The sequence below is a fragment of the Sinocyclocheilus rhinocerous genome, unplaced genomic scaffold (genome assembly GCF_001515625.1).
Source record: "Sinocyclocheilus rhinocerous isolate Xijiao unplaced genomic scaffold, SAMN03320098_v1.1 scaffold792, whole genome shotgun sequence".
NCBI classification, from domain to species: domain Eukaryota; kingdom Metazoa; phylum Chordata; class Actinopteri; order Cypriniformes; family Cyprinidae; genus Sinocyclocheilus; species Sinocyclocheilus rhinocerous.
Window position 1 is genome coordinate 618,239 of NW_015626872.1, and position 22,194 is coordinate 640,432.

At 37.4% G+C, this 22,194-nt stretch overlaps 1 protein-coding gene across 1 annotated transcript in view; it reads right to left on the reverse strand.

Annotated features, from left to right (window-relative positions):
* Window positions 1–22,194, reverse strand: part of LOC107720186 (myosin-16) — a 43,725-nt gene that overhangs the window by 14,291 nt on the left and 7,240 nt on the right. Inside the window, exons 5-12 of the mRNA XM_016527825.1 lie at window positions 19,456–19,546; window positions 13,878–13,934; window positions 8,380–8,466; window positions 6,355–6,600; window positions 5,092–5,209; window positions 3,896–4,023; window positions 3,618–3,814; window positions 1,249–1,381 (exon numbers count right to left, since the gene is read on the reverse strand). Coding sequence (XP_016383311.1) covers window positions 1,249–1,381; window positions 3,618–3,814; window positions 3,896–4,023; window positions 5,092–5,209; window positions 6,355–6,600; window positions 8,380–8,466; window positions 13,878–13,934; window positions 19,456–19,546 — 1,057 coding nt within the window. The remainder of the gene's footprint in view (window positions 1–1,248; window positions 1,382–3,617; window positions 3,815–3,895; window positions 4,024–5,091; window positions 5,210–6,354; window positions 6,601–8,379; window positions 8,467–13,877; window positions 13,935–19,455; window positions 19,547–22,194) is intronic.

Below are 22,194 nucleotides of genomic sequence, written 5' to 3' on the forward strand. Positions count from 1 at the left end.
ACAAATTTAGGGAAAACAGCCTAAGCTGGATATAGGCTACAGCAGTCGGCTTAATTAAATGGCGCAACAGGCAGCTCTCTTTTAACACAGACTTTTAAGAAGGGATGGATGTTTGCTTCAAGTGATAGGCCAGGTAAGTGAAATTATATTATCTAGCTTGTTTGTATGTCGTTTTCTTTACGTTTTCTGACTAAAAGCAACCAAAAAGCCATTTTAAAGTGGTTAAGCAAATTATAATAATAATAATCGGCAGGGATTCCAGACCAATAATGTTAAAATTAGTGTGCCTCCTCTATTTTAAAACCCACGAGCCGCCACTGCCTCCCATACAATAAATGCTTTGTTACTTTTGATTTAAAACAGTCTCAGCTTTTATATTGTCAATTCTATTATGAAATACAAGCAATAAGTGCGGTTTTGCTGCTCTTTAATGTGGTGACAGATGGCCTAATGAAGCGATCCTCTCTTCCTCTTTACTAATAGTTACAGCAGCAAATAAACATGAATGAACATCAGAGGAAACAGAACAACTGACTGAAATGAATCATGTAATCGATCAATCAGTTTTTCAACCACAGAAAGACGTCAAAAAAACAGCTTGAGATCAATAATATCACGTAACGTCACATTTACCTCAGAAAAGACATTTAATGACCATAAACTTGATAGTTAGCTAGCTTACAGGGTTTATTGTGTAGTTTATAGCATTAATTTTTTTCTTGAAATAAAATTGATGTTTCATGATAACCGAATCTCAAGCTTGTGAATCGAAATTGAAATTGAATCTAATTGTGAAATTTCTCTCAATACCCAACCGTAGTAACTACACCGTAAGAAAAAGCAACTACATACAGTATTTTCCAGTTTACAGGACCTTTTGAGTCACAAACACAAAGAAACGTCAAATTGTCGCCATTCTTGAAAAATTATATCCCAGATATCTTTGATTTATAAGGTGATTGTACCTTTAGAACAAAGATAGCATAGTTCATTTATAAATACGGCTAACAAAATTATATATTTAGACAATTTATAGCGTTACTAATAGTAAATTAGCTGTAAAAGAAATCTGTAGTTGCCTCGGCTGAATGAAAAATTCATTCAGTACCAGTAAGATGTTTCACCAGCGTGCTTTTATTTATGGAGGGCTTTTGTAAATATGGCACTGCTTAGATTGCACTGACGTGTCAGTAGGTTTCATATTTATGTGTGACGTGTGTCTTGTGTTCATCTGTGAAGGGCTCATACCTTCTCCAGATCCACACACAGCTCCTCCACCTCTCCCTGCAGTCTCTGCTTGGTTTTGTCCAGACTGGAGCACTTGGCCTGTGTGGCCTCCGCCGCCTCCTCGGCCTCCTGCAGACGAGCCAACAGCTTCTTCCTGCAATGGACACTCGTTACGCACACACTCTGTCCGAACATGCTGGTGAACTTAACATCATCAACAGAAGAACAGTCTGGGCCCGGATGTTCAAAAGAAATTTGACTGGATTTCGGATACTGGATTGGATCAAATCTTTAAAAATGTGTCGTTCAAAAGAAACTGGATTTTTTTGGTTTTGATCTGGAGCAAACATTCAGCATGTGTTGTTCAAAACATTTTAGATTGGGATCAGTTTGATTCAGCAAATCCCAGCAGAAGAGCAGAATTCAGGGTGGATTTCATGTAGTGTATATATGCACAGTTATAGTTTGCACTTGATTTGTTTAACCGTTACAAAAACAAAGCAGATAAAGATAGAAGTAGGATATCTATTAAGCCTTTCAGTATAGTAAAAATTTTATTTTGTCCCCAAAAACCTGTCAATATCAAACAAAAATATTATATTTAATTAATTTTAACTGTTATTTATCACTGTATGTTAATTAGAACGACACAATCATCAGAGAGGAACCAGTCAAAAGTGGTTTACTGTATAATAACTGCATCCCTTATTGCATGAATATTCGGTAACACTTTAGTATAGGGACCAATTCTCACTATTAACTAGTTGCTTATTAGCATGCCTATTATTTACATATTGCCTGTTTATTAGTGCTTATAAAGCACATATTCTGCATGACCATATTCTACATCCCTAATCCCAATACCTAAACTTAACAACTACCTTACTAACTATTAATAAGCAGTAAATTAAGAGTTTATTGAGGCAAAAGTTATAGTTAATAGCAAGAATTGGACCTTAAAATAAAGTGTGACCAAATATTGTATTGTTTTTATTGATTTGTTGTGCATCAGATGAAATTGAAAATGGAAGGGGATGATTGTACTGTATACTGAAACACTTTAATTAACCCATGCTAATTAATTAGAGCTGGTACCCTGTGTTTGGTAATCTGGAAGAGTGTGTATCTGGATCAGAGAAAATCCAATCCAATGTGGCTTTGAAAACCAGCATGAACGTAACATGGATTACCTGCTCCTGGATAGCAAAACATGGGATTTCCAAATCCAGATAATTCTAAATCAGATTTAATGTTCTGAACATTCAATCCTATTCTAGGGCTGCACGATTCATTAAAATAAAACCAAAATCATGATATGACTTATTGCAATTATCAAATTGCAAATGTTCTGATTAGGCCTGTCGCAATAATCAATATATCGACTTATCGCGCAATATATGTACATGACCTCAATCATTTTTGGTGACGCAATATATCGCAATATATATATGTCACCGTGTTTTTTACATTACACTTGCACCTGAGCCTTTTGCAGCTTCTCGTACATAACGTGTGTAGTCATGAGGTGCTAGTTCAAATTTAAAAAATGCTTCTACAAAAGTTTAATCTGCAGATATGGCTTTGTTTAGGGATCTGTGCCTTTGTGCATACAGACATCTGACTGATAAGTAGTGATAGTGTTTTCAGCAATAGTGTGCACCCTTAGTTTACAGAGAAAAGAAGGTAAATCTGTAGATGGAAAAATCTCCATACAAGTTCTTTGTGCATTTTTCTTTTTTTCCTACTTGTTACTTTGCACTTTTTGTTAGAAATGTTTATTTACTATTTATTCAAGTTTTTTAAGGTATCTAATATTTTGATACTTAATTTCCATGATCTAAATATTCTTAAAAATTCAAACTGTGTTGTCATTTGGAAGTGTGTAGGTCTTCTTGCATTATTATGCTGTTACATTATGATTATATATTCAGTGGCATAAAATGGTCTTTAAAATGACAATAATATCGCTTATCGCAATTATTTCTGGGGCAATATATCGCACAACAAAAAGTTGTTATCGTGACAGGCCTAGTTCTGATTTAATTAAATAAATATATGCACTATGGGTTTCAAACCGAAGGGCGGCACTGTGTTCATTTACACGCAAGCAGTTATTTTGTTTTTAATTCAGTATTTAATTCAGTTTTTAAAATATTTTTTCAGTATTTATTTTACAGCCATATTGATATATAATCACAACATTCTGGCACTCCCAGCAAACCTTTTTCTACATTTTTTCAATTTTTTCTAAATCCTGCAACACTTCCCTGTTCCCATCTATATTACCCTTGTATGCCTGGACCATTCTGTTTCTTTGTTACAGGAACAACAAAGAACGTCCCTGCAATAATGTCCTACTCAAAATGTATGTTTACACCATTAATGCATACTTGGCTTCTTCCAGCTCGTCGCTGTGCTGGATGGCATCAGCCTCATGGCGGCTCCTCCAGTGCGTGACGTCACTGTTGAGTTTGGAGACGAGGCGCTGCAGCTCCTGTTTGCTCTCCTGCTCCTCCTCCAGCTGCTCCTTCATCGTGTCACACTCCTGCCGCAGCGCAGACAGACTGCTGCCCAGCAGCGCTTTGGCCTGACGACGACAGACCGAACCATGACACAAACACTCACAAACATCACTGCAAAACAAGTTAGAGTGGTTAACCGCACACACCTTGACCTCCTCATCAAACTGTTTCTTGAGTTCCTCATGTTGGGATATCAGCAGGGCTTTCGATCGGCTCAGGTGGCTGCCCTTGTTCTCCATCTCCTCCATCTGCCTCGTCAGCTCATTGTTTTCAGCTGCAAAGGCAAGTTTGAATACTTGTAAAACATTTTGAAATGTGTAAGTCCAGTTATCAACTGTTTAAACCAGATTGAACAGACCATGAAATCAAATCTGGAGTGGTTTGTGGCTTTACTTTGTGTGTATTTCCTCTGAGGCTACACTAAATGTGGACAAAGCAGTATTTTTAAACAAAATTTGGAGCCTTGTCTGAGCCAATAGTCAACTCACTTCACTTACTGTCTACATTCTGTCCTATCATAGTAAAAAATGGAGTCTTTATACTTTGTGAAAATGTTGATGACTCATCTTGCACTCAGGGGCGTGTCCAAATTGTTATCCAATCAAATCAGAATGAGAATGTCCCCTCTCCCTAAAATCATCTGCTTCTGACTAGCAATTGCAAATCAATTTTGCTGAAAATATAAATTAAAGTACATACAAAAAGGGTGTAAAAAAATTAAACGGGTAATTCTGATAATAGTTTAAATTAGAATTACATTATATATAAAGTTGCAAGTGCAAGATATTAAGCCATAATTAAAAGAAATAGTCATAATTGAGAGATATGAAGTTGCAAATACAAGATATAAGGATGCAATTATACAAAAATGATTTTTCTATATATATTTTTAAATGTTTTAAATTAAGTCTCTTCTGCTTACCAAGGCTGCATTTATTTGATGAAAAATAGAGTAAAAATTGTGAAATATTATTACAATTCAAAATAACTGTTTTCTATGTAAATAAATGTTAAAATGTAATTTATTCCTGTGATCAAAGCTGAATTTTCAGCATCATTACTCCTGTCTTCAGTGTCACATGATCCTTCAGAAATCATGCTAATATGCTGATTTGCAGCTCAAGAAACAGTTCTGATTATTACCAATTTTGAAAACAGTTGTGCTGCTTCATATTTTTGTGGAAACATTAAATTTTTCAGGATTCTTTGATTTACAGAAAGTTCAAAAAGAACAGCATTTATTTGAAATCTAAACTGTCACTTTTGACCAATTTATTGTATCAAACCAAACTTTTGAAGCGTAGTGTGACTCGGGTATTAATGTGAGCTCTTCATCAGTCACCTGTGAGTCTGTTCTTGGCTGCTGTAACCTCGTTCACAGTTTTCTGCAGGTCTTCATTCCTAGTGTTGGCGTCACAGAGCAGCTCCTCTAGTTTTCTCATCTGAGTGTCAGTCGATGCCTGATGTTACACATGATCATACAACATGACATTAGCTTTGATCCGCGGTTTATCTGCTCATGTCTCACAAACCTAATGAAAGGCCAAACAAATTCTACAGCAATGATTCACGGAAATCCAGATTTAAAAATAAATCGTGGTAGACATTTATTTCTATAGCACAAAGAACCAAATCTGAACCAAAACAAAACCAAAACAGATTTGGAGAAATGTAGCATTGCGTCACTTGCTCACCAATGGATCCTCAGCAGTGAATGGGTGCCGTCAGAATGAGAGTCCAAACAGCTGATAAAAACATCACAATAATCCACAAGTAATCCACACCACTCCAGTCCATCAGTTAATGTCTTGCGAAGCCAAAAGTTGTGCGTTTGTAAGAAACAAATCCATCATTCAGATGTTTTTAACTAAAATATGAGTCCATAATCCATAATAACACTTGCTCCAGTGAAAAGGTTGTCTGGTCTGAACCAGGAGAGAAATCTGCACAGATCAAGCACCATTTACAAGCCAAAACAGCTCTAAACCCATGTATAGGTGGATTTTGATGTGAGAGACAACAGGAGATGGACCTTTTCACTTGAGGAAGCGTTATTATGGATTATGGACTTATATTTTAGTTAAAAATGTCTTAATGATGGATTTGTTTCTTACAAACATGCAGCTTTTGGTTTCACAAGACGCTAATTGATGGATTGGAGTGGTGTGAATTACTTGTGGATTATTGTGATGTTTTTATCAGCTGTTTGGACTCTCATTCTGACGGCACCCATTCACTGCAGAGGATCCATTGGTGAGCAACTGATGCAATGCTACATTTCTCCAAATCTGATGAAGAAACAAATTCATCTACATATTGGATGGCCTGAGGGTGAGCACATTTTCAGCTAATTTGAATTTTTGGCTGAACTATTCCTTTAAAATAGTCTTCCAGCCAGGCCAAGCTGGTGCATCTGGTTTAACAGCTGAGCTGACATATCCCAAAACCCCTTTAAAACCAGTAAAACAGTGCAACTTGTCAAGATAAGTTCTCATAAAGGTCTTTTAATGTGTTTTTCGGTGCTCAGAGCATCAGGAGAGTCTGAACGCCGTACATCTGCAGCTGTAAATGCTCTCCTGAGGGACTGAGCGTGTTCAGAACTGACCTTGGCTTTCTGCAGCGTGTCCAGCGAAGCCGCCAGATCGTCCACCTCCAGCCTCAGACTCTGTTTCTCTTTCTCCAGCTTGGCTCTGGTTCTCTGCAGGCTCTCGCACTGTTCTCCCAGCTCCGACAGAGCATCACTGTGACGCTTCCTCAGTGCTGCGGCCACCGCCTCCGCCTGCACCGACGACTCCTCCAGCTCCCGCCGGAGACGCTGCAGCTCCAGCTCGCGCTTCTTATTCATCTCCATCTACAACACAAAAATGTGCCATTGCATGTTTTACACTATCGTTCAAAAGTTTGAGGTCAGTAAGATTAAGAAATGAATACCTTTGTTCATCAAGGATGCACTAAATTGATCAAAAGTGACAGTAAAACATTTATAATGTTACAAAAGACTTCTATTTCAAATAAATGCTGTTGTTTTGAACTTTCTATTCATCAAAGAATCCTGAAAAATAAAATGTATCATGGATTTCACAAAAATATGAAGCAGTTTTCAACATTGATAATAATCAGAAATGTTTGTTGAGCAGCAATATCAGAATGATTTCTGAAGATCATGTGACACTGAAGACTGGAGTAATGATGCAAAAAAAATCCCGATTTGATCACAGGAATAAATTACATTTTACAGTATATTCACACAGAAAACAGCTATTTTAAATTCTAATAATATTTCACAATTTGTACTGTATTTTTGATCAAATAAATGCGGCCTTGATTGAACTGTCGGCTTGAATCACTGCTACATGGCTTTTGATATACAGTATTAAATTTTTTCTTTGGGTCTCATCTGTTTTAGGGTTATTGGGGACATTCAAAGGAAGCCAAAATGTCTCAAACACCAGTAAACACATGCAGAAATGGATCACACAATGAAAAATCAAATTTTCATTGATCCTAGGAAATAAAAGAACTTGATGTGCTATGAAAACACTTTTACTTTTACAACTAACTGATATCAAACATATGAATACACTAACACATAACAGCCCACATTACACACAAAAAAACACTGTTGCTTTCAGTCAAACTGAGCTAAAAAATGGCTAAAAGTGCTGCATGTGGTGTTGAAACACCCTGTTTCCATACCGTTATAGGAGATTTGGGTTTAATTTAGATTTTCATCAGCTAAGTTATTGCCATTGAGATGAACAGGAATGATAACTGATAGCTTTCTTGTTTTATTGACCTCCATGGAATTTATATAGGAGCATCAAATCAAAGTATAAAAAACTGCCTGTTTAATCCTACAGATCAGAGAGAGAGAGTGTGTATTTTTGACCCTGTGGGATTATATATAAAATGTATACAAGTTTTTTTTTTTTTAATCAAGAACACATTAATTAAAACTGACACTAAAGACATTTCTAATGTTACAAAAGACTTCTATTTCAAATAAATGCTGTTGTTTTGAACTTTCTATTCATCAAAGAATCCTGAAAAATAAAATGTATCATGGATTTCACAAAAATATGAAGCAGTTTTCAACATTGATAATAATCAGAAATGTTTGTTGAGCAGCAATATCAGAATGATTTCTGAAGATCATGTGACACTGAAGACTGGAGTAATGATGCAAAAAAACCCCGCTTTGATCACAGGAATAAATTACATTTTACAGTATATTCACACAGAAAACAACTATTTTAAATTGTAATAATATTTCACGATTTTTCCTGTTTGTACTGTATTTTTGATCAAATAAATGCAGCCTTAGTCAGCAGAATATACTTCTTTCAAAAAAAAAAACAAAAAAAAAACACACTGACCACAAGCTTTTGAACAGCAGTGCATAAAACAAATGTCACTTTCATATTCTCATAAGTGAAATAAATTAAATTTTATTTGATTATGAAATCCAATATCTGCCTTTAGAGATTAAAAAAAAAATTCTGATAAACTGGAGAGTGTATCTGAAGCATGTAATTACAAAGAATATGCAATTAAATTTGATTTAATTTAAATATGTGTTCAATTGCTCCATTAATGTGGCTATAAACAATCATAACCAGTGTTTTCATACCTGAGAGGCCGTGGCTCCTCCTGCTTCCTCCAGTTTGTCTGTCAGATCATCCAGTTCACGGCTCAAATCAGCGCGCTGCTTCTCCACCTGTGGAAAAAATACGTACATTTACTCCCAAACACACAGTTAGAGTTTAACAGTCATCATCATACAACATATTCCAGATTGTATATGTAATAAATACAGGTACAGGTAATAAATCTACACGCTCATCCGCAGTTCTGCTTTAAACAGAGATGTAATAGAGACGATCCACATGCAGGTCAGGACATGAGTGTGTATGTAGAGTTAAAGCAGGGCAGATGATAGATGTGGGGAAGTGATTAGAAACAACCATAACAGAGTCTAGTCTAGACCCTCCTAGTGTCTGGATCACTTACAGAATTATGCTACAACACAACATTACATTACAGAGGGTAAAAATCAAAAACATTAGATCTTTGATGGATCCAAGAGCCTAGAGGCAAATTAAAAAAACCATCATAACACTTTAACAAAACACACATGAAGGTTTGTTTGTTTTCAAACCTAGAGCCTCGTTCATTTTTGAACAGCAATAAAAATCCTCACTGCTGTTCGACAGATGCTTATTAAAATGAACAAACAAGACTTTTGTTTATGCTACAACACATCAAAGCATATCTTGAATGCAAAAACAGGTTTCTTCATTTATTCTCCAGCTGTTTGAGATATAATCGTCCGCAGCGTCGCGTCAAATGATGAGAATGAGAATAAATATAAGCACACAAGGTGAGAGGAATCACAGGCCAGAACAGCAGCAATAAAGCCTATCAAATAAAACAATTATGCAACTATCTGTTAACATTAGACATGATCAATATTTCCTCATTATACTTGACCCCTATGTGAGATGAAGGCTGCTCGCCAATACAGCCACTGAGCGTCCAAATAAGTTTATAATAAATTAATTTAAGAAAATATATATATTTCCTTATCATTTCAATTCTTAAAATGTGTGCTTGTGTCTTTAAAAATGCCATTTATAGTTTTATAGTTTTATAGATATAGTTATGTTATGTTATATACAGCGTTCCAAAAGTCTTGGAAATATCTGGGAATATCTAAAGTGTGATTTTCAGGCTGTAAATGACAAGCTGTATAAAATAAAACAAAATCTATCCAGACATAATAAAAAAAACTGTAAAATAAATATCAAAGTACCAAAAAAATACCAAAATATCATGGTCTGAGAGGGTCCAGGTTTTGTGAAGAAACATTTTAAGGCTTTAAGACCTTTTAAAGTCCAAGTTCAGATCGTTTAAAGGGGTCATAGGATGCTACGTGCACTTTTACAAGTTGTTTGAACTGAAATGTGTGTTGGCAGTGTGTGTACACAACCACCCTAAAATGATAAAAATCCACCTGGTGATGTTTTTTTTTTAATCTCGTTAAATCTTTACCCCTTTCTCAAATCGAGCCGATCTCAGATGCCAGGCCCCTCCCACGATAGTTTGATTGACAATAGCGTTTCAACACAGACTGGACTGGCGTGTTTCCTTAGCTCCGCCCTGAGTGAGCTGTCATCAGTCCGCCATTGTTTCTCTGAAGACGCAGTGGATTTCGTTTGTTTCTGAAGGTAAATGCTCCCCCGATCTGCCTAAATGCGTCTATGTTCGCGTGAATCATTCGTGATCCAGCCTCATCTACAGAAGAAGTGAGTATAATGTTTTGTAATGAATCTTTGCAAATCGCCTTTCCTAATAATGTGCTAATTAGCAAGTTTTACGATGAATGCGGCTAAAGTAAACAGTCTCTCTGAGAGCAGCTCGGAAGAGAGGGGCGGGGTCAGCAGAGCTCATTAACATTTAAAGGAAAATGCTACAAAAACGGCTTGATCTGAAAAGAGCTGTTTTTGACAGGGTAAAAAAAGGTGTTTTTACACTACCATTGAGAAATTTTAACCAAACTATGTTACAGACTTCTCATTAAGACCCTAAAGAATCATATCAACTTGTGGAAAATGGGCATCATATGACCCCTTTAAGGAATACATGTGTCAATATGCTTTTAAATGTAAATGTCTAGGGAGCATAACACGAGTTGTATTAGTTGCATTAGCAACATTTCTAAAACAAATAAGTCTGAAAATACAACTTCCAACAGTTCTCCATTACATTTCAATTCATTTTACAAAAACAATAGCTTAAAAATGACTTGTACTGTACCTCCTGATCACACTGCAAGAAACCACAATGTTGTTCCTGAGTATCTTTGTCTCATTTTCCAGTGCAAATTTCTAAAGATTCAGAAATCAAGATAGATTGACTGGAAAGTGAAATAAAATGAAGTCTTGTTTTATGAGAAACTGGTCAAAATGAAGTGAGTTTATGATTAAAACAAGAACAAATATCTCTAAATATCTATCTATAAATAACGTTTTCATTCTCCATTGACAGAATTTTGTTCCTGTTTTAAGCATAAACACTTCATTTTGTTCAGTTTCGCAGACTTCATATCTTCATTTCGCATCTCCAGTAAATGTACCTTGATTTAAGGATGTTTAGAAATTTGTACTGGAAAACAAGTCAAAAATACTGAGGATGATATTCTTTTTTTTTTTTGCAATGTATGCACCATTTCATGCTAAAATGTTATGAATTTAAGACTCTGGGCTCGGTTTTAAGGTCTTCATTTGTGGAAGGGCAGATGAAGCTTTTTAAGCTCTGCAGAAAGTATATGTAAATGCACTCATACTGTAAACTTTCCAGAGCTCATCATAAGGTATGCAGAGCCTGTATGTGTTCGGTCTAAGCATGTGTGCTCTTGGGGTGCGTGTTTGCAGTAGATGAGGGCTTGAATTCCTCTGTGGAAACCTCTGGAATATAATGCGTTGCATCCGATGCTATCTGAGAGAACAATGGCACGTCTGTGTCGACCCTCCGGAGGTCTGTGGAGGCAGACGCGTGATAAACGCACACATGTCCGTGCTTGACTCTAACACTCGCCACCCAACATGAAGACACCTTCACATCCACCGCCACGGGCCATGTCACTCCATCAGACAATATTCCCACTCAGCTTTATGAGGCTTTCTGTAGCTTGCAGCAGAAGATCACAGTGCTGAATAACCTGACCTCTAACAGGTTTCCGTCTCCGGGAGCTCCACACGAGAGTCAAGCCATCGCTTCCTAAAGACATGAAGTCTGCATGCGTATCAGGTACAGTGCTTTGATTTTAGGACATGTACAGGCATCGCCGCCTAGAAATGGATGAATGAAAATGAATAACTTCCATCAGGAAAGAAATGGGAATAAACAGCCTTCAAGGAGTCGGAAATATCATATTTATGAGTTCACACCATAGGAGTGATCAAACGAAGATGTATGGGAAATTTGAAATTCTAGACGATACACAAAATGTGATGTAAAAGGGGTGTGTGGATGTTGCAAATCAATCTGTAGTAATAGTATTTTATAATATTAAGGCACTATATATGAAAGCGATTATAGACAACAATGGCTAATTTTATTACCGATTCAAAGAGTCTGTATTATTTTTTACGAGAGTGCGATGTGATGATAACGAATATTATTTTTTTCAGAGCGCATGGCGTCATGATAATGAATGTCACAATGAATATTTTTCCTAATAAAGATTTTTTTTTTTTTTTTAAAGAGTCATCATAATTATAATTTTTTCTGAGTGCGTGGCATGCCGGCTTGCTTATAATAGCATTGGTTACTACACTTTTTCTTAGTTACCCTTTATTACATATTCTACATTACAAACATAAGTAACTCTGCAACTGCACGTCAACCAACTCTCATTAGAGTATTAGTTGACTGTTAGGTTAGGGTTTGGGTTAGTAGAATAAGTTGACATGTACTTGCAAAGTTACTCAAAATCAGTTGAGTGTCCATCAAAATAAAGTATTAGCAGATATTAAGCAGACAGTCTACTAACACTCTAATGACAATGTCTAGTCGACTTGGAGTTGCAAAGTTACTTATAGTTAATAGCATATCTAAAGTGGACTATCAAAATAAAGTGTTACCATTTTCTTTTATACGATGCTGAATCTTCATCACCTTTAACACTTTCACATTGACAATAAACTCATACTGCAGCAAAAAGCTTTAAATCATGTTTTCTTTCAATAAGAGTTGGTGGTTTCTGGTCACGTGGATGACAAAGGTCAAAGATCAGAGTTCAACTGCATGCAAATGAGCATCAGTGTGATGCATCCACTGCGCAGTCAAGTAGAAAAACGGCTTGAGCTACATAAAGACTGAGGCCTTCATGTATCATGCTGATTGCATTTATACGCTGCTTGAAGAGTTTGACTGGCAGGAGCTGGGCCCTGGGCTGATCTGTTATTCCAGGTGCAGATTATTTATCCTGAAGCAGAGGCGCCTCTGCCCTGAACACAACTCAAACCAATGTCAGACTCTGTCCACATCAGCCCTGACTCCTGCTGATAGCTGATACCCGTCAGATCTGCTCAGGATCACACACACACACACACACACGTATGACCGGATCACAGAGCAGAGCGGCCGTCCAGCACAATTCATTCATTTCCACGCTGAGGTCAGGCCTTCACCAACAAATCGTTCTTTTGAGCAGATTCTGAATTGAACTTTAGTTCAAGGTTGATGGCAGGAGATTCAAAGCAGCACATGTGACTCAACGGAATCAAATGAGCGGATTCAACTAAAGTGTCAAAGTTTACACAGGATTACTGAGGATCCTATACTGTACTACGGGGCTGTTGAATGCTTAAATCTGATTGGCTGACGAACGTTCTGAGGTGTGCAGTTATTTTCAGGGAAAAGCATGGCTGAAGTAGCTCCAGGCAGCTCTTGAGTAAAAAAGCGAAGCAACTTAAAAGCTACATGACATTTCTCTCTACTGAGGTAATAATAGTGTTCTTGAAGCAGTTCAACTTACAGTAATGACCACCTCGGGTGTGCATTATATGCTAACAATTCAACGGCCCGTTTCAATTATTCCTTACTTAAAGAATTCAACTTGAACTGAGACATTAACTTTAAATAAGAGAAACTAATAAGTAATAAGCAATAAAATGCTGCATTCAACAAAACTGCTGCAATCATTTCCATGAATCAATTCCGTATGAATACAACTTTCCAGAGCGACATATGGCAGGAGTGTGTTTGATTATCAGCTCAACTCACACTCTGATACTTGCTGAAAAAAACAGGTTGTAACTAGAAAAGCTGCACTATTTTGAAAACTACAGTCATGCTAATAAAATGTGTCGTTTAGTTAATCGCCTTTTTGCTATTTCTGTTTTATAAAGCGTATCTGAAGGTTGTCCTGTAATCGTTTGCAGGTACGTTCAGGTGCCACAAATACCTCATCAGTCAAACTCCCAGATAAGCTAATGGACGACATTAGTCTCACTTATCTGGCAATTCTGGACAAAGATCGGAGCTTGTGTGTTTAGGAGATGAGGTCATTGAGGGCCGTTCACAATCAACAGACGCTCGTTAGGTTCGATTTCTGTGTCGTACCTTTGCCCGTAAGGCTCTCTCAGCCTCCAGCTCTTCCTCCAGCTCCTCAATGCGGACCTGTGGGACGAGAAACCAAATACAATCATACTTGGTATAATGTACTAAAATGAATCATTCCGTGCATACTCTGTTGACCTTAAAAAGCAAATCAACTTTCATTTAAATGCGCAAATAAAGACAGAATCTTTATATAGACACAAACTACTGTTTGTGGTTGGTAAGATTTTTCGATGTTTCTAAAAGAAGCCTCTTCTGCTCATCCAGGCTGATTTATTTGATCAAAATACAGTACAAATTGTGGAATATTTTTACTATTTCAGATAGCTGTTTGTATGTGAATATATGTTCAAATGTAATTTATTTCTGTGATCAAAGCTGAATTTCCAGCATCATTACTCCAGTCTTCAGTGTCACATGATCTTCAGAAATCATTCTAATATGCTGATTTGCGGCTCAAGAAACATTTCTAATTATTATCGATGTTGAAAACTGCTGCTTCATATTTTTGTGGAAACTATGATACAATTTCAAGATTCTGTGATGAATAGAAAGCTCAAAAGAGCAGCATTTATTTGAAACTGAAATCTTTTGTAACATCATGACTCTACTGTCACTTTTGATCAAATTAATGCAGCCTTGCTGATCTTACAGACCACAAACTTTGGTACAGCAGTGTGCATACATATTTTTACTGTTTAATTAACAGAATATAATCAATTCAGTATCAAGAGATTTTTTTATGAAAAAGACATTCTAAAGAAATAAAGACATTTGAAATAATTGAATAACATTCCATTTTCCAAAATAACCTACTCCTTTGGCTTTCTTCCCATGTGTCCAAATCTAAGATAAGCTCTCCAATCAGTGTGACACCATAATCACACAGTAAAAAACCACAGAGGAAGAGCGAACGGCCAACTAGATGGGACACGCTGGAATTCTTGTGAAAATATCACAAAGCAAATACTCTGGGTCAAACCCTTGAACCTTTTCTGTGCACACAGCTGAGACAAAAACAGGCATGTTCTTTAAAGAGGTCATATGATGCGATTTAAATTTTTCCTTTCTCTTTGAAGTGTTACAAGCTCTTGGTGCATAAAGAAGATCTGTAAAGTTGCAAAGACTAAAGTCTCAAATCCAAAGAGATAGTCTTTATAAAAGTTAAGAGTGAGCCAAGCCTACCTAAAACGGCTCGTTCTAACACGCCCCCACATACCTATACAAATGCCTCGTTTATAATGGGTTTTACTGGTTTTGTCTCGTAGCTCCTGGACACGGCATCACAGTATGGTAAGGGGCGTAACATTTCCGTCACACGCTTGAGGTATTCGGCCAATCACAACGCACTGGATAGCTGGACAATCAGAGCACACCTCAATTTTTCAGAACGATGAGCTTTGTAAAAATCGACGCGTTTCAGAAAGGCGGGGCATAGAGGAGAAACAATAATGTACAGTATGTGGAAAATAATGTGTTTTTTTAACCTTAAACCGCATAAACACATTTCATTACACCAAATACACAAAATAATGTTCTTTTTAGCAGCATCATATGACCCCTTTAATAAATGTAATCAACTTCCTTAAGAGTTATATTAACCACAAACTACCATAGTGCCGAAAACATGACATTAGGAAATGTAAACTGGGAACTGACAGAAATTTATGACTGCAAGTTTGAAATCAGTGATGAACTCCTCATCCTCATGTCGTGTGGCACATAACGTCTTATGAATGATCTTCTCTCTGTTACAGGCAGGAAGTTTGTCTAAATCGCTGGAGGACACACATAACACACATGCTGACAACCTCAGATCCAACACACACACACTCACTCAGAAAGAGATTCCACTTGAACCCAAAGGCCTGAATGACTCACTCCCATTTAAAAATAGCTGAATTAAAAGTTACTTTACAGATAAACTACTGATGTTCCACGCATGCAGGGACAAGCAGAAATGTGAGCGATACAGGGAATAACATCCGCAAACTGTAATGCAGTGAAGAAGTAGAGCTCAGAAACTCACATGCCAGCGAAGGACCTCAGTGGAGAGAACAGCCATGAGCAACAGAGACCGAAGCAGACTGACACACACACATACACACACACACACACACACAAGCTCACCTCAGACTGAAGGGAATCCACACCCCCTTCACACTCACTGAGCAGTTCAGCCTGCCCTCCATACAGACACACACACACACACATGCACACTGGTATTCTTATCATTATGGGTTCATTAAGTGTAATGGTTTTTATACTGTACAAAGTGTATTTTCTATCCCCTTACCCTAAACCTACCCGTGAACCTACCCCTCACACAACACTTTATGCATTTTTAGATTTAAAAAAAAAACTGTAGCTTGCTTTAAGCTTGTTTCCTCATGGGGACATGTTGGCCCCATAACATAGGGAAGACCAGGTACACACACACACACACATACACACACACTGTACAGATCAGCTGGTCACACTTTATTTTAAGGACCAGTTCTTGCTATTAAAAAACAATTAACTTTGACTTTTGCTTCAACAAACTACTAATTTGCTGCTTATTAATAGTTAGTAAGGTAGTTGTTAAGTTTAGGTATTGGGTAGGATTAGGGATGTAGAATATGGTCATGCAGAATATGTGCTTTAATAAACAGCCAATATAAATACCCTGATAAAGCTCCGTCTGTGTGTCATGATCTCCAGCTGGAGTGCCCATGAGCTCCTCTAGAGGGCACTCCCTTCTGTACCTTGCCATTCACTCAGGACTCCATTTCCCATAATCCTTTGCCTGGACTCATCAATTGCATCACATGTCTCTCATCAGATCTCATCATCAGTTCACAGCTGTCTCACATTAGTAGGACTATAAGAATAGCACACACACTCTCTGTCATCGCTGGTGATTGAATGTTGTATAGCTCTTCCGTGGTTTCTAAGTTTCCGTGTTTCTAGTTTCTCTGTTTCCTTGCCTTCTTGTTTTGATCCCTGGACTGTTTTCTTGTTTATGATTGTTTTGCTGCCTGCCCTGACCATTGCCTGATTATCTGGATTACTCTTTGGCTTTGCCACTGCCATCGTTGTTTGCTGTTGTTGACCACGCCTGTTTGACTACGCTCTTATTAAAGCCTTGCATTTGGATCCCCACTTTGTCGTCACGCCTCCTTCGTTACACTGTGAAAGGCTGGCAAAAAGTGTTAATGGAGTCAATACTTACACTATGTAGGAATATTTTGATATGTTGAAATGGAATCTTGTAGTTTCTGAGTCGTATAAAAGGTTTACATTTTGATTAACACAAAGCCATTGTGTGACTTCAGAAAACTTGTAATACTGAGAATGAGTCTTACAGTTATGATAGTTAAGTGGTGTTTTGTTCATCCTCATTTGCTCCAATTGCATGGAAAAGAGCGACCAGCAAACTATTGATAATGTTCCCTTCTGTGTCACACGAGTCGAAATGAGTAAATAATGACAGAATGATCAATGCATTCCTAGAGAACGAACCCGATCGATCATCAAAAGATCGAGTTCTTCCATATCATTATTTCTAAAAGACACTATCCTGTCATTCCCATGATGGTTTGCTTGATTACACATTCTTTTACCTTCTGCAGGACTATAAATTAACATTGACATTTTTCTTTTATATTAACTTAAAACCTAGCCAACTAGCCCCGGTTACAAACTAAAATATTCATAAAGATCAAGAGACTATGTATACAAGGTCGAGAAAAGATTTTCAGCATGCCAATTTATTAATGAAAATAGATTATTTGATTGATTGTGTCAACATGACATGAGCCAAATATGTACATCATGTTATTACTTGTGTTTATTTGACTCACATTAAGATGATCTGTCTCTCTGCCCATGAAAACTGCCCATCTCACAATGCTCATCTTCTGATTAACAACAATCACGATTATCTGATTAATAAACACCAACCAGCAATTCAAAACTTCACCTGAACCGACCTGACAGAGAAACCCAGTGCTCCATGTAACATTTGTCTTCGTCTCCACCTGTGTAATAATTAATGGGCAGACGGAGCCATAAAGCATGCTTTGTGTGATATGCTGAATGCCCTGGCTGAAAGTGAAAACATGTCCACCCTCACCAACACACGGATCGACTTTCCCCTTCATTAAAGCAGATAAGCATGAGAGACAAAGAGCGTCTGTTTTCTAAACAAGCTTGAGTCCGCTGAGAAACCATCTCCTGTCTTGTCCATCTCAAGTCTTTCAGCCTCACCGAAGCTCGGGAAACAAAAGGAACCTGAATTACCACGAATTTTATGTGCAATGATTGTAAATGCATTAAGAGTAGAAATGTATCTGTGGCAATTGTACACCATCTCCTCCTGATATTGTCTCTGAAATGGCCTTAAAAAGAAAAGTTCACCCAAAAATTATAATGTGCTGAAAATGTGCTCACCCTCAAGTCATCCAAGATGTAGGTGAGTTTGTTTCTTCATCAGATTTGGAGAAATGTAGCATTGCATCACTTGCTCACCAATGGATGCTCTGCAGTGAATGGGTGCCGTCAGAATAAGAGTCCAAACAGCTGATAAAAACATCACAATAATCCACAAGTAATCCACACCACTCCAGTCCATCAGTTAATGTCTTGTGAAGCCAAAAGCTGTGTGTTTGTAAGAAACAAATCCACCATTAAGACGTTTGTAACTAAAATACGAGTCCATAATCCATAATAATGCTTCTTCCAGTGAAAAAGTGGTCTGGTCTGAATCAGGAGAGAAATCTGCACAGATCAAGCTCCGTTTACAAGCCAAAACAGCTGTAAACAAACATGTAAGTGGATTTTAATGTGAGAGACAACAGGAGATGGACTTTTTCACTGGAGCAAGTGTTATTATGGACTCGTATTTTAGTTAATAACATCTTGATGGATTTGTTTCTTGCAAACATGCAGCTTTTGGCTTTTCAAGACATTAACTGATGGACTGGAGTGGTGTGGATTACTTGTGGATTAGTGTGGTGTTTTTATCAGCTGTTTGGACTCTCATTCTGACGGCACCCATTCACTGCAGAGCATCCATTGGTGAGCTAGTGATGCAATGCTACATTTCTCCAAATCTGATGAAGAAACAAACTCATCTACATCTTGAATGGCGATGAGGGTGAGCACCTTTTGATTTTTGTCTTAACTATTCCTTTAAATGCATTAAAATCTCACATTTCTAAATGAATTTAGATCTGGAGAGGGTGTCACACCTACTTGACATAAAGCAGGACTGACAGAGGTTAAACTAACATTGCTTTTCAACAGCTTTTAAATGCCTCAGACATGAGCTAACTCTCTCTTTCTTTCCAAATATATCATTCTGCTGTCACTTTCTAAGTCCCGTGCAAAAGAGCCAACAGAGCACTGGTTAAACAGACTCTGCTTAAAAAAGCAGTGTGAGGTTACAACCGGAGCCTTCCTTCCCTCTCTAGAGAGATCGTTATCAGCTCCTGAACTCCTCAGCTATGTTTTAGTCATCTCTGGCTCACAAATCAGAGTCTTGGACCCCCACGGCGCTGAAAGACAGGAATGCTGCGGCTCTCCCACGAGGCCTCACCTGGAGCTCCTTATTCTTCCTCTGCAGGCCTGTGTTCAGCGCCTCCTCGGCCTCCAGCCGGCTGCTGGTGCTGCTTATCTCCACATCTTTCCTGACAGAAGACAGACGGAGAAAGAGAGAGTGTGAGGACGGGAGTGACAGGGCTAATTTAGCAGGCATGCTCTGTGTTGTTTGCTAGCCGTGTCCGATAAACGTCGCCCGTGTCTCAGATTATTAAACGTGCCAGTCAGTCCCAGAACATCATTTGAAGATCTCATTGATTGACTCTGTGATTTGTAAGTTGTTGTTTTAACTAAAGAACCTTTAAGGCAAGTCAGTTCACTTGACGGCCATCTTAGTAACACCCTGCACAGATATATTTTGTTTTTATTAGGCATGTAAGTACAGCTCCTATCTACATAAACCTGTTTCTATGGAGCCGGAATATGCTAATGGCAAAAATATGAAATGGGAGGAAAAATAATATTTCAATGATTTTTACGGTTGCTCGCAAAACATTTGCATTCTTATGAGAAACTTTGCCTTTGTCCGCAAAACCTTTACATTCTTCCCAGACACTTTACGTTTTCTCACAAAAACTTTTGCGTTCTTCCAAGAAACCTTACATTCACTCAAAAAAAGTTTTGCATCCCCAAGAAAAATTGTGTTCATTCACAAAACTTTTGTGTTTCCCAAGAAATTTTGCATTCGCTCACAAAAAAATTTGCCTTTCACCAAGAAACTTTTGCCTTACAAAACTTTTGCGTTCACTCACAAAACATAAGCATTCGCTAGTAAACGTATGCTGTTCCCCCAGCAAACTTTTGTTCGATCAATCAATATTTGTGTTTGCTCACAAAGTGTTTGCTTTTTTTACCAAGAAACTTTGCATTTGTTCAAATTTTTTTAATTCTTTCGAGAAACTCTGTGTTCACTTACAAAATGTAAGCGTTCTCTAGTAAAAGTATTGTTTACCCACAAAACTTTACATTTTCTCACAAAAACTTTTGCATTCCTCCAAGAAACTTTGCATTCAACTCAAAAAAACTTTCGGCATCCTTGAGAAACTTTTTGTTCATTCACAAATCTTTTGCGTTTCCCCAAGAAATTTTGCGTTTTCTCGAGAAACTTTTGCATTCTTCGGAGAAACAAAACTTTTGCGTTCACTCACAAAATGCAAGCATTCACTAGTAAAAGTATCGTTTCCCCAAGAAACGTTACGTTTAATCACAAAAACTTTTGCATTCCTCCAAGAAACTTTGCATTCATTCACAAAATTTGGCGTTCCCCTAAGAAATTGCGTTTACTCACAAAAAGTTTGCCTTTCACCACAAATTTTTGCGTTTGCTCGGGAAACATTTGAATTCTTCTGAGAAACAAAACTTTTGCGTTCACTCACAAAATGCAAGCATTCACTAGTAAAAGTATGGCGTTCCCCCAAGGAACTTTTGTTTGCTCAATAAATTTTTGCGTTCCTCCAAGAAAATTTGCATTCTCTCAGAACTTTTCCATTCCCCCCAAAAATGTTGCCTTCACTCAGAAAATGTTTGCCTTTTTACTGAGAAACTTTGCATTTGCTTAACAAATTTTTTAATTCTTACGAGAAACTTTGTGTTCACACTCAAACATAAGCGCTCTCTAGTAAAAGTATTATTTCCCTGAGAAACTATACGTGTTCTCACAAAAACTTGTTCCTCCAAGAAATTTTGAGTTCACTCACAAAAAGTTTGCCTTTCGCCAAGAAACTTTGTGTTTGCTGGAGAAACTTTTGCATCCCCGAGAAACTTTGTGTTCATTCACAAAACGTTTGCGTTCCCCCAAGAAACTTTGCATTTGCTCAAGAAAATTCTTCGGAGAACCAAAACTTTTGCATTCGCTCACAAAGCGTAAGCGTTCTCTAGTAAAAGTATTGTGTAAGTGTAAACTTTACGTTTGCTCACAAACATTTCTATTCCAATGAGAAACTTTGAATTCGCTCACAAAACGTTTGCGTTTAAATTTTTTGCCAGTGGCAACTGCAATAAATAGTCACAATTACCTCTTTTTAGGTGGAAACAGGCTTCCGTTTCAAGAAAGAGTGAAATCTCCAAAACTGTTGGTCAAGATTCATTTTCAATATCATACAGTATGTCTTCAAATCAACAATAAACAAACAGGTGATGCCTCTATCAGAAAGCTGATTGGCTATTTTAACTGAAAGGTGGAGCTTCCATTCATACATACGCCATATTGGGCAGTTTTTTCTCCTCCTCCTCCTCCTCCTCCTCCTCTTCCACATACTATCTCTGCTTTTAACCCTTTCACCATCACTCAAATATTAAAATAAAAGAAGAAATGTTCTGGTTTTCTTTTTCCCTTCTAATTGGGGCCTCCATGAAACAGCTGGTTTTGCTTTCTACAGAATATACGCCATTCTGCATACTAACAAGCCTGAACAGCTCTAGGAGCCTGGAGGCCTTTAACTCATCAAAGCTGAGATAGCGGCGCTCCAAGCACATATCATGTTATAGACAAGAGCCGTCCAAACATCTGTTTTGCTGCTTTATCTTCTCCATTTTTAAAGCTTTTCTTGGAGACATCAACGGCTTCAAGAGATCATTCATTTTAGTTATTATAACATTATTATATGGAGTCCCTACCATTTTTGACAGCGAAACCATTTCGAGGTAAAATATTTACTTGAAGTCCCCCCACAGATTATTATTTATTATATTATTTATAGATTATTATATTATTTTAATCGTTTAACAACACATTCAC